The sequence below is a fragment of the Engystomops pustulosus genome, chromosome 1 (genome assembly GCF_040894005.1).
Source record: "Engystomops pustulosus chromosome 1, aEngPut4.maternal, whole genome shotgun sequence".
Lineage (NCBI taxonomy): Eukaryota > Metazoa > Chordata > Amphibia > Anura > Leptodactylidae > Engystomops > Engystomops pustulosus.
Genome location: NC_092411.1, coordinates 32434558 through 32446850, shown reverse-complemented (window position 1 = coordinate 32446850; position 12293 = coordinate 32434558). Strand labels below are relative to the sequence as shown.

Sequence of the window (12293 nt, the reverse complement as noted above, 5' to 3'; positions counted from 1 at the left end):
ATATTTTCAAGCAGATAAACACCTACCAGATTTCGTTTCGTTCACGGCCCAGTGTGCTGGCAGCATCCATTTTACTGTTAGATGTATATAAATGGTTGTATAAAGTTATACTTTAGTGCTGAAGTCATGCTGTCTACCTCTCTGCTACAATTAACACTCCTGCATCCAGGGATATCGCTAACCACCTCTCCTCAACCTGCTGCATGATATCAATCACAGCAGAGAAGGTGCTTTCAAAAGGGAGAGCTTGACTTCAGCGCTAAACTCTTTACCTCCTTGACTTTATACATCCAATTTATATCTCACTTCATTGTTGATTTTCTGGATGATTTCACCACCATGGGCCATAATAGAAACATGATGCTGAAGATGTCAAGACTCTTGACAACATAAGCCTACATTCACACGGACGTATGATTTCTCCAGTCCCGTATTTACGGGCCGTATATACGTGACGTTTTTCATCCGTATGCAGCATGTATGTAACCCGTATTTTATACGTCCCCATAGACTTCTAGGGCATACGGAACTGAAATACGGGAGAAAATAGGACATGCTCTATAATTTTATACGGCCAGTATACGGTACGGTACGGAACGGAGTTAACAAAGGCAATATAAATGGTCAGACGTATTGTCCATTGAAATGAATGTGGCCGTATGTAATCCGTAAAAAAACGGTACGGATACAGACGTTTTCATATGTCCGTGTGAATGTAGCCTAATGGTTGTGGTTTATTAGGCCTACCGTATATACTCGAGTATAAGCCGACTCGAGTATAAGCCGAGGCCCCTAATTTTACCACAAAATACTGGGAAAACCTATTGACTCGAGTATAAGCCGAGGATGGGAAATGTATTGGTCACAGCCTCCCCAGTATATAGCCAGCCAGCCCCTGCCCCAGTGTATATAGCCAGCCAGCCCCTGCCCCAGTGTATATAGCCAGCCAGCCCCTGCCCCAGTGTATATAGCCAGCCAGCCCCTGCCCTAGTGTATATAGCCAGCCAGCCCCTGCCCCAGTGTATATAGCCTGCCAGCCCCTGCCCCAGTGTATATAGCCTGCCGCCACTGGTCGCCGGAAAGGCGAGTTTAGATATATATTTTTTTTGACTCGAGTATAAGCCGAGTTTGGGTTTTTCAGCACATTTTTTGTGCTGAAAAACTAGGCTTATACTCGAGTATATAAGGTATTTTATACTGAAAGGTTAGACGGTACATTATGGGTTAACAAAAGAATCTAAAGTAGCCCCTAATCATGAAGCTGGAAAAGCTCAAAGTTACTCACAGTCCGGAGCCGAAATCCTGTTTTTTGTTAAGCGATTGATTTGTTTGTAGCTAGAGATGTCTAGGATTTTAGTGTTACTGTGTATACTGACTTTTTGCCTTCTCCTTTTGTGTTTCTAGTGTTCTGCACACTGTGGTCTGGGCCAGCAGATGAGAACAGTGCAGTGTCTCTCATACACGGGGCAAGCGTCGAATGATTGTCCAGAAACGGTTCGCCCTCCGTCAATGCAGCAGTGTGAAAGCAAATGTGACAGCAACCCGATTTCTAACACAGAGGGTGAGTATAAGCTGCGTCTTGTCTTTAGAGCACAATGCCTGGACCCTCCTGCACTGAATATGAGAAGCAGACCATTGTAACGGCTGCTTCTTCCAGAGAGGGTTCTGTAAGTGAGGCGACTCATATACTTCACAAAACAGACAGCGAATAACACGCACATTACTGGTTTTCATTTCCTTCAACACGGTGAGTCAAGAGGGACCTGGAGTAGACTAAACTATTTCATGGCTTGCAGTAATTCTTTATAAGATGCTTCAAATATTACTGCCGCCGCAAGCAGAAGATGAGAACAATGGAGGACACAATGAAGGTTGTAAGCACAAAACCTCAAACTTCACATCTTTACACTGCAATTTTTATCAGAAGATATGGCCCCCGGAAATTTATATGTGAATTATCATATACTAAGATTATTGACTCCTAAATTGTATGAGCTTATTCACATATAAAATTCATCTGGCTACCTATCAAATTAGCCAGGAGGAGAGTGATAAGCATATGAGGAAGACATGTAGTATTATATACCGGGTGATTGGTTCTCTTTAATGTAGAACAAGCTCTTCTTTATGGAGTAGTCCTACACAACATATTTGGGGCACATTTACTTACCTGGTCAGCGGAGTTCAACGAAAGCGCATTGTCTATTCGGCTGCGATTCACTAAGATCGTGCGCCCGATATCCTGCATGTGTCGCTTCCCTGCTCAGGTCCGCCGGAGTTCACCACCTTCTTGCTGGTGCATGTAAGTGCTTGGTGTTGCGACACAATTTGAGAGTTAAATCCTGTGCTCAGTCCGAATAAGTCGGATCGTCCCCCAAATTGTGTCGCATGGAGGCCAGTGCAGCTGTGCCAAAAAACGATCGAAAAACATGTGAAATCCACGAAAAACATGCTAAGTCCTTCAAAAGTGAGCAGCGTGTCCCTTAGTAAATGAGCCCCATTTTTAGGCTGCTCATAGTATCATAGTAGATAAGGAGAGTAGGTCCATCAAGTCCAACCTGTGATTCTCTGATTCTGATCTAGGTCTGCAAGGCTGAGACCAACTGGCCCATAGTAGAGAAAAGTTCCATTCCAACTCTAATAATGGCAGTCATCCAAATTATCAGATGCTTCCTAATAAAAAGGCTTTATTCACACACAGGATTGTCCAAATCCAGAAAAAAACCCTTTTATTGTAATGAATTGGTTGACCTACGTGACCTATTTTCAAGTGGATTTCGTGCAGAAACTCCCTTTGATGAATGAAGGTTGAAAATCCCCCAGTAATATCAGCAGGAAAATCCGCTCCAAAAATCTCTTTCCATAAATGCTGAAGAGGATTTTTTTTCTGCGCAAAAACATCCTTGTGAACATTCCCTGGTAATCACACATGGCAGAATTTGACACTGAATTTCCCCTGCTAATTCTGCATCAAATTGTATGTCAAAGTCTGAACGCCCAGTTTTGGGACCTGGATTTCGAGTCTCCTATCCAATTCCAAAATGAGCAAAATATGGCTTCCGTATTCTGTAGCTGGAAAAGGGAATCATCAGTCTTAGGCCTCTTGCAGATGTTAAATGTTACAGCAGATGGGGTGCAGTTTTAGTAGACTCCCATAATGCTCCAAGTCCAGCAACAATCCTGGAATATAAATAGATTTTCCCAGTTCTGCCGCTACTAACAACACACACTGGTAACACAGATCTCCTTTATTTATGTCAGCGGAGACGGTAGAAAAAAGAATAGTAGTGCCACATTTATTGTAGAGTTTACAATTACATTTTTGTTGAAAGTGAAGTGCAGACTGTGCGCACCGCAGTATTTTTATGTTACCCATAAACATTTATGAAATATACATAACCACCAAAACCACAATATACATAGCCTCCTGAGCCTTCCGAGACCGACATGGTGAGGAGAGTCTGCTTAGGCTTGTTTCCCCAAAAGGAGTTTTCGGGGGTTATTAACTTTGTGACAGCCAATAGGAACTGGTCTAAAATAACACAGGCCTGTACTTCCCTCTATCCTCCCCTTCGGTGCTTCGCTCTGGTCACTGCATGTTTCTGTTTGCAAACAAAAGCTGCAACATACAGATCACATCAATATCATGTGGATGCACCATTACAGCTTCATATCATGGAGCTATATGTCCAAGTGGTGATGTATACCACCTCTAACCTACAGACGCCACATGCAAGGTGTATACAACTATTCTATATCTGTCCACAGATGAAATACAAGCATGGCACCACCACAAAAGCCTTTATGTGCCCCTCCTCTGCAGCCTATCCGCAAGCCCCTTGTCAGAGTTTAAGAAGCATTAATCTAGAATTTGGAAGAAAAAAAAAAATTAAATACATTGGGGCACATGTATCATAGTTTTTCGGCTGCCACTTTTTCAAGTTTCTTGAAGTTGGCCTACTTAATCATTGCATTGTATCTTAAAGGGAACCTGTCAGAAGAAATTGACCTAATAAACTGCTAGCAGTAAGCAGCTGAAAACCTTCTAGACCATTGTCTATTTCATGGCCCAGCGCGGTGGCATCGTCCCAAAAAAATCAACTTTGAAGTGAGATGTTAGTTGTATAACGTCAAGGAGGTGGAGAGTTTAACACTTAAGTCAAGCTCACTTCAGAATGCCCTCTTCACTGTGATTAATGGCCCTGCATCCAGAGACATCATTAACCAGATATCCTTCATTCTAAGGTGAGGAGAGCTTGACTTCAGTGTTAAACACTCCACCTCCATGACTTTACACAACCAATTTACATCTCACTTCATAGTTGAATTTCTGAATGTCCCACCACATCGGGCCAAGAAAGAAACTTGGTCTGGAAGGTGTTCAACTGCTTTACAACATACTGGTAATGATTAGTTAGCTAAATTTCTGATGACCGGTTCCTTTTAAGTTTTTTCCCTTTGTGATACATGTGATGAGTTGCCTGTTTAGTCTCTCTTTTGCGACTTTTTGTTTTTTGCCCCAAATAGTAGCTGCAAAAGTAAGTCTGGGTCTAACATGCTCTGTTTGGCGATTTATTAGGCGCAATGGGACAATTTCAGAGTCCAAAAGTTGAACAAACATCTGAGCTATAAAAATAATTACGACACACTGCATTAAATCCTGGAGGCAGCTAACTTGGTACGCTGCTTGATTCTGCATCTAAAAAATTGCAAAACTGCAAAAAGTTGCATAAAAATAAAGAAAAAGAACACAAAAGAAGTGATAAATGTCCCCCATTGAGTTCAAGAATCGAGTCAGAAATTTAGAGTCCTATTGTTAAAGGAGCATTTTGGACCAAAAACAGCAGCGCACCCTATAAATCTGAGGTTGTATCAAATCCTAATGCAGAATGGTATTTCGGTTATCTTCCCCAGTCCTTATAAGAGAAGGGTAGCATTATAGATACAGTATCATATGGTTTCTCTATTCTTCCATGACACCAGCTCTGTAAAATTAGAATTTCCAAGACATTAACCTGCATCAATGGTGTAAAGAATTGCAGTTTAGCAGACCCATAAAATCATATCTTCCAAAAACCCTTTCCCTCTCCGTCCATTGTGTTAAAAATACAGTATAATCTTGGACGCTATCAAACAATTTGCCTATAAAACTCCTCATAAGACCAGAAAGTTTCCAGTCTCCATTAAAGTAACCATTGAAGTAGCGGCTGTAGAGAGCTGATACTTCCTCCATTGTCGTGATCATTACTTTCTGAACTCTATAATTCTCCTTTGGTTCTCTCCGTAATTCCTTTGTCGTATGCAGCTCGCTATAAAATGCAGGATATTGACCGTCTCCTAAGCTCCGAACAATCGGCTTTGGATATCTCATGATCAGCTTTGTCACCATTTGTGTAATTTATAGCCAGTTATAACACCCCAAGTGTAGCAGATGCTTTTCTGCTCGGCGGCTTGATACAAAAACCTTCCTTATTCTGTAGAGGACGTTTTTATCGTCCAATTTTAACCAATATCAATGGACTTTGAAGAGGATTTTAGGTTCGTTTTCTGAAAGCTACAGATGGTTTAAACCTTAACTAATGCAAGTGACATGTAGAAGTGTCGGCGTCCTGTACAAACCCACCAATGGAATAACTTACTTTGTTCCCATCCTATTCAAGTCGAGAGAATTTCAATTTAGTTCAGAGGGAGAATCAAATTGTGATTTTCTTTAAGAATTAGACTCTTCAGTTGAGCGTTAAAATAGGTCCTTGTTATTGTATATTATGGTTCTCACACTTCCTTTCCTATCTTCTGACATCCACTGACCTAAAAAAAAAAATCCAAAACATTCCCATCCCCCACAAGTCCAAAGTGCGGCAGCCTAATAATTTCCATAAAAGAAATATATGTGTATTAAAGTAAACCTACTACTACTGATCTACCTATGAAAGTAGATCCGGTGGTAGGTGCCTCTAATGCAGGGGTCCCCAAACTTTTTACATAGGGGGCCATTCACAATCCATCTCAGACCGTTGGAGGGCCGGACTAAAGTTTAAAAATAAATAACGGTACATGTGACCGCATCCGTAATACACTGGGACAACCCTCAATTAATTAATATACTGCACCCCCTTGTGAACTATTAATTATTAAATATACTGGGACCCCTCTCCATTAATTATTTTCTATGCTGCTCCCCCCATTAATTATTTCCTATGCTGCTCCCCTCATTAATTATTTCCTATGCTGCTCCTCCATCATTAATTATTTCCCATACTGCCCCTCCATCATTAATTATTTCCTATGCTGCCCCTCCATCATTAATTATTTCCCATACTGCCCCTCCATCATTAATTATTTCCCATACTGCCCCCCCCATTAATTATTTCCCATAGTGCCCCTCCATCATTGATTATTCCCATACTGCCCCTCCATCATTGATTATTCCCATACTGCCCCTCCATCATTGATTATTCCCATACTGCCCCCCCACCATTAATTATTTCCCATACTGCCCTCCCACCATTAATTATTTTCCATACTGCCCCTCCATCATTGATTATTTCCAATACTGCTCTTCCATCATTGATTATTCCCATACTGCCCCTCCATCATTGATTATTCCCATACTGCTCTTCCATCATTGATTATTCCCATACTGCCCCTCCATCATTGATTATTCCCATACTGCCCCTCCATCATTGATTATTCCCATACTGCCCCTCCATCATTGATTATTCCCATACTGCCCCTCCATCATTGATTATTCCCATACTGCCCCTCCATCATTGATTATTCCCATACTGCCCCTCCATCATTGATTATTCCCTATACTGCTCCTCCATCATTAATTATTTCCCATACTGCTCTTCCATCATTGATTATTCCCATACTGACCCTCCATCATTGATTATTCCCATACTGCCCCTCCATCATTGATTATTCCCATACTGCCCCCCCCCACATTAATTATTTCCCATACTGCCCCTCCATCATTAATTAAATGCGTCCGCAAAACGGAAAAAGTCAGGAAACCCGACGAAAATGCGGTCCACGGACCCTTAGTAAATGTGCCCCAATGTATAAGAACTGACCAACACACAGGGTGTACACCTACAATAGACAATAAACAAAGAATACTCTTATAATATCACACAGTGCTAGCCCAACTGTACGACAACCGTACGGATCAATTGGAACCAACCAAATACCCCCTAATAGACAGCTGCAGAGAAGAAAAGAAAAAGGATATCTACCACAATTCAAATATTTTAGTATATCTTCTTAACTGCGTGGGTCTGCCTACCCCCCTCTGTCTCTGCCTACACCTGCCTGCCTTGCTTTATTGTCTCATTCTACGACAACAAGGTATTGTATATGTATATGTTGGGCATGTAGGGATCAATGCATCAGAGCTTTGTTACATTGTTCAAATTGAACTTTTCGTGCATAATTTTTTTTTGCACTTTAGCTCTATATGGTTATTCATATTCTGGTCCTTATGGTTACTGTAGTTCTACTCTTGGCAGACTGTAGTAGGGGGTTTCTAGGGCAACTTGGCCCTTGGCAGCTTTGTACACCCCTCTGGTGTACTTTTTAGTGTTTTTATACTTATTGATGTCCCGTCTTGATTGTGTTTAAAGTTGTTACTTATCCAATAAACATTTTTATGTTATATTTCTGTCTAGCCCTGTGTACGCATGCCATCTTTTTCTTGTTTTGTTTGGATTGTATAGCTATTGGGGTGCGTTGGCTTATATATATATTCGTATACCTTGGTAGTGCCTGTCCTACACAATTTCGGTCAAGACTGTCCCTGCTCCCACATAATTCAGCACCTCCCTGACATGTTTCGTCCATTTTAGGTATCATCAGAAATGGTGCCCCATAGGAAAACCATATAGATAGAATATAAGTCAGACGAAGGTGCATTCATCCACCTATACCGATAAAGATTAAAGATATCGAGAGTCCTTACCAGAAAAGTACCATATTTTACGGACTATAAGGCACACCAAAATTCCTTTGATTTTCTCAAAAACAAAAGGTGCGCCTTATAGTCCAGTGCGCCTTATATATAAACCGTACATACAGACAACAGTTGCCTTGAACTGTGCACAGGTCTGCCACCTGCTGGCCATTCATCCTTATAATAAGGTGCGCCTTATAATCCGGTGCGCCTTATATATGAACCTAGACGTTTTAGCAGTCATTTATTGTTGGTGCGCCTTATAATCCGGTGCGCCTTGTATTCCGAAAAATACGGTAGTATCATGAGGAGTGGAGTACCACCCCCCAGGACTGCTTACCGAATAAGATCTAGCTGTTCTAGCATTACACATGGTGTGTGATGCCGGTAACCTTTGACTTTAGATGATCATGATGGATTTTGCAGGTAAAACGCAGCCCAATTTGATTGTCATCAAGATTTTTGGGTACAAAATTGTATCCAAGGACAAGGATTGTATTATTATGGTAATAATAGTAATTATGGTCTCCCAACAAAGCTCACACTGCTAAATGAGCAAACCCAAACTTCAAGTTCAGGTCCAGGTGCACCCGTAAAACCCGGACCTGTTGACACCCCTGTCTACTAGTCATGGCTGTGATGGGCCAGGGGTGTCTCTTGACCCTAACTCAAAAAGCATTCCCACTCATCTCTAATAAAGACCATATTCCGTTTTTGAGGTGTATCAAAAAATTTTATTTTATTTTTTTTTTTACGTAAATTGGGGGCATCTTTTTAGGAGAAGGTTGTAAAGTGAACATGATTTAAATCAAAACTGGGAATTTTATTTCATCTTTTGATTCCGATTTTCCTTTTTATATTTCAGAGTGTAAAGATGTGAACAAAGTGGCGTATTGCCCGCTGGTCCTGAAGTTCAAATTCTGCAGTCGAGCGTACTTCAGACAAATGTGTTGCAAAACTTGCCAAGGACATTGACCCGTACCACAGCAAGGCAGAGAGAGGCTATTGTTATCCACGGTGAAAACCGGCGTCCCCTTCTTAGAAGGACGGAGAGGAATGAGATGGATGTCCTTGAAACGAGATAACCCTGTGTACAACATAACCACTCGTCAGCCCCAACTGACAGGATTTCAATATTATTTAACTTCTGTGAAGTGAATTTATTATCCAAAGTGCTGGACACCCCAACAAGGAGGAAAGCCAAATTGGAACAATATCAAACATTTGGACAGAGCAGACTATGGAACGTTTGTGTTCGCACAACTACCACATTTGCCAAGCTTACCTCCTTGAACCATTTTTATTATGGACTTACAAAAATGACACTGAATCCATTTATATTTAAACTTTTTTTTTTTTTTTTTCAAATGTAGCTGTCTATGACTTGGTCTGAAAAAAAAGAGAGAAATTTCTTACGTCATAGCTAAAAAAAAAAAACTAATTATAAATATTTTATCTCAGTTTTACGGCACCACAGTTTAAGTTATAAGAATGGGCTTTGAAATGTTATTTAAGAAGCAATTATAAATCAAAAACTAAAATAAGTGTATTTTTTTTTTTTTGTTATTCTGCCTGAATTTTTCAGCGTTTTTCCTGTAATACTGCTGTGAAGCAATTTTACGTATATAATTAAGATTATAATGGTATACAGTCGTCAGTATTCGGAGGTGCATCATTGAAAAAAACCTGCACATCATATGCCGGGGATAGATTTATAGCAATCTATAAGTGTGGGTGAATAAAACAAAAAATTGGCTCAGAAAGAATTTTTGAATGTTTTTAGATTATACAGTGTACAGTGGACCTCAGTTACAAGGGGATAACTCCCTCACTTTGGATATCTTGTTTGTCGTATAGAATGCAATGGAAAAGCACAGCCTACACGTACATGGTGGTATATTGTTTAATAGTAGTTCACTTGCCACAGATTAGACTTTTTTTGGAGAAAAAAATTAATTGGATCATACTTTTAAAGTCTCATTAAGGCGGACAAGTTCAGAGTATAGAATTCAGTAAAAATACTTGGAAGGCCAAGGCTCCAATCTTAAACTTTCATGCTAGACTTGGCTGAGCATCCATGTATGTGCCCTCTGTGGACATCGGTTGTTTGGCCGATTGGCATACTCGGGCAGCATGCATCTAATGTGTATAGTCAACTTTAGTGTATTTGTGTTTGACAACCCCTGGACACCCCAGGTTTCCTGCAGATGGGGCAGTGGATATGTTTTCTCCTCTAGCCCTGTATATAAATTTCTCAGCTTATCCAAAAATCTGATTCTTATTTGCCATCTGCCACCTAGTGAGATTGAGGAGGTCCCCATGGACTTCGGATGGATTGACTGTTTGGTAAACTTGGCCAGCATGTAACTAATGTGTATGGTCAACGTTAATTAGTTTTTTATTTAACAACTACTGGAGGCCTCGGATTTCCTCCAGAAGGGGAAGAGGACTAGTTGACTCCCTGTATCTAAATTTTATGACTATGCCACACTTTTTACATGATTTTCATAAGGTAAAGCAACATTTTTTTCTTTAGAAAAACAGCTCAGAACTGTGTCTGTTAGTGCAACTTCAACCCATTCTAGTAAAGAATTGAACTGTAACATCAAATTGAGTGGCAATAGCGTAAGAAATTTGTCAAAAGTGGTGCTGTTTTTTTGGGATAAAAAAGTTCTTACACCAAGACTACATGAACGTTGGCAAATAGACTTTTTATTGCTGAAGTATTTCCAAAAAACCTTTATCCTGGCAAGTGCAGACAAATATCCTCCCTACCATACATGTACTAGTGACGTTTCTTCCTCTTTAGTGCAATGTCGGCCATTTTGTAACTGAAGTCCACTTCCGGCAGACAACCATTTTGCTAATGTGAAAAATATAAGAGAGCAGTTGTCAGTGGTGCTATCCTTCTTATTAGGTCATATAAATATATTTAAAACAGATTTCTACGGAACTTTATTTTTCATTTTCATAAGTAATTCAAGGGGAAAAAATACAAACTACATTTTATAGCTGCTCCTATTTTGCCAGGTACCCTGGTTGCTGCCATCTTTGATTCTAGCAGTCAGAAAATTAATAACATTACATCATTATTTTTCCATAAAATCTTATAGGAATTGTGTTTTCAATTTTTACATTGAATTACGATTTTGAATTACAAATTGAATTTGTCACAAATAGTAAAGCCTTACCTAGATGGCCAGTGTGGGAATAACCTGAGCTCTACGATGATGTTCCTCAAGTAGGTTACAGTAGACATGTTGTAATCGTATACACCGGCACCTCACTTTCTAATAGAAATGTAATATTTGTAAGACAAAACTATTTGGAATCCTTGTTATGGATCTTGTCTTAGAAATATTGACTATATTAGACCACCATATAGTGAAGACCTAAAGCACTTTATTTTCTATGTGCTCTGTTTACATCACTCTGTGTCCTTGGGTGCTGATTATTGGGGTCTCCTTGAGTAAATGTATGTACTTCTCACCACAGGCTTAGGTTATAGTATGTTTTTTTTTTATTATTTTAGGGATTGCATCCATTGATATTGGAGCCATGATGACTATCCTGGATTCAATTTCCAACAAATTCAGATGAAATCTGGTGTAGACCCTTTTCTCAAGGGTCCATATTCTTGTAGTCAAGGCGGTGTTTGTATCAAAAACACAGACTCCTCTACATGAGGAAAATCACCAGTATTTCAGTATGGACTTAATCTTGTCATCATGTACAAAGCCTAAAACTTAAGAGACACTAAACTAGAATATCTTAAACTACTTTACTGATCCAACTCCATTGGGGCCCCATTTACAAAGGTCCAATATCAAGTTTTCTTGGGTATCATTAAAATAAAAAAATTATAGCTCCAAATATTTCCTAAAAATTCAGTTGTAGAGGTGAACTTTTTGAAGAGACAAACTTGAGTTAAGTTGGGATTTTCTTTAACTCAACATTTTGGCTTTCACAATCCAAATCATTCCAAGATTTTAAAAATCTTTCAAAAGAAACGAAAAAGTTTTCACTTGAAGACTAAGAATTCCCCTCATATTAGTCAATTTTGAACCTAATTTTGAACATGGGCACTGAGGTTCTAACTTATTAATTAATAAATAGATGCCTCCGGCATTTGTTGTAAACATTTCCTTACAAATTTAATAGAGAAATTAATTAAATAGAGTTAAAAAAAAAAAATAATAAATACATATAATTCTTTTATGAACCTTATCATAAAGATTCTTCCCTATGGTTAACTTTCTGAATTTTTAACCTTCTGAATTTTTTTGAAGTGGTGTTACGAATCTTAGGTGAAGCCACACAATTCTCCAACGTATATGGTAGA

General features: G+C 39.5%; 1 protein-coding gene across 2 annotated transcripts in view; it reads left to right on the top strand.

The window, feature by feature from the left end:
* ADAMTS6 (ADAM metallopeptidase with thrombospondin type 1 motif 6) overlaps nucleotides 1–12028 on the top strand; it is a 182143-nt gene extending 170115 nt beyond the window's left edge. For both annotated transcript variants that reach the window (XM_072137189.1, XM_072137179.1), the window contains 2 exons: nucleotides 1405–1561; nucleotides 8817–12028. In XM_072137189.1, coding sequence (XP_071993290.1) covers nucleotides 1405–1561; nucleotides 8817–8926 — 267 coding nt within the window. In that variant the 3' untranslated portion in view covers nucleotides 8927–12028. The remainder of the gene's footprint in view (nucleotides 1–1404; nucleotides 1562–8816) is intronic.
* The last annotated feature ends 265 nt before the right edge of the window (nucleotides 12029–12293 follow it).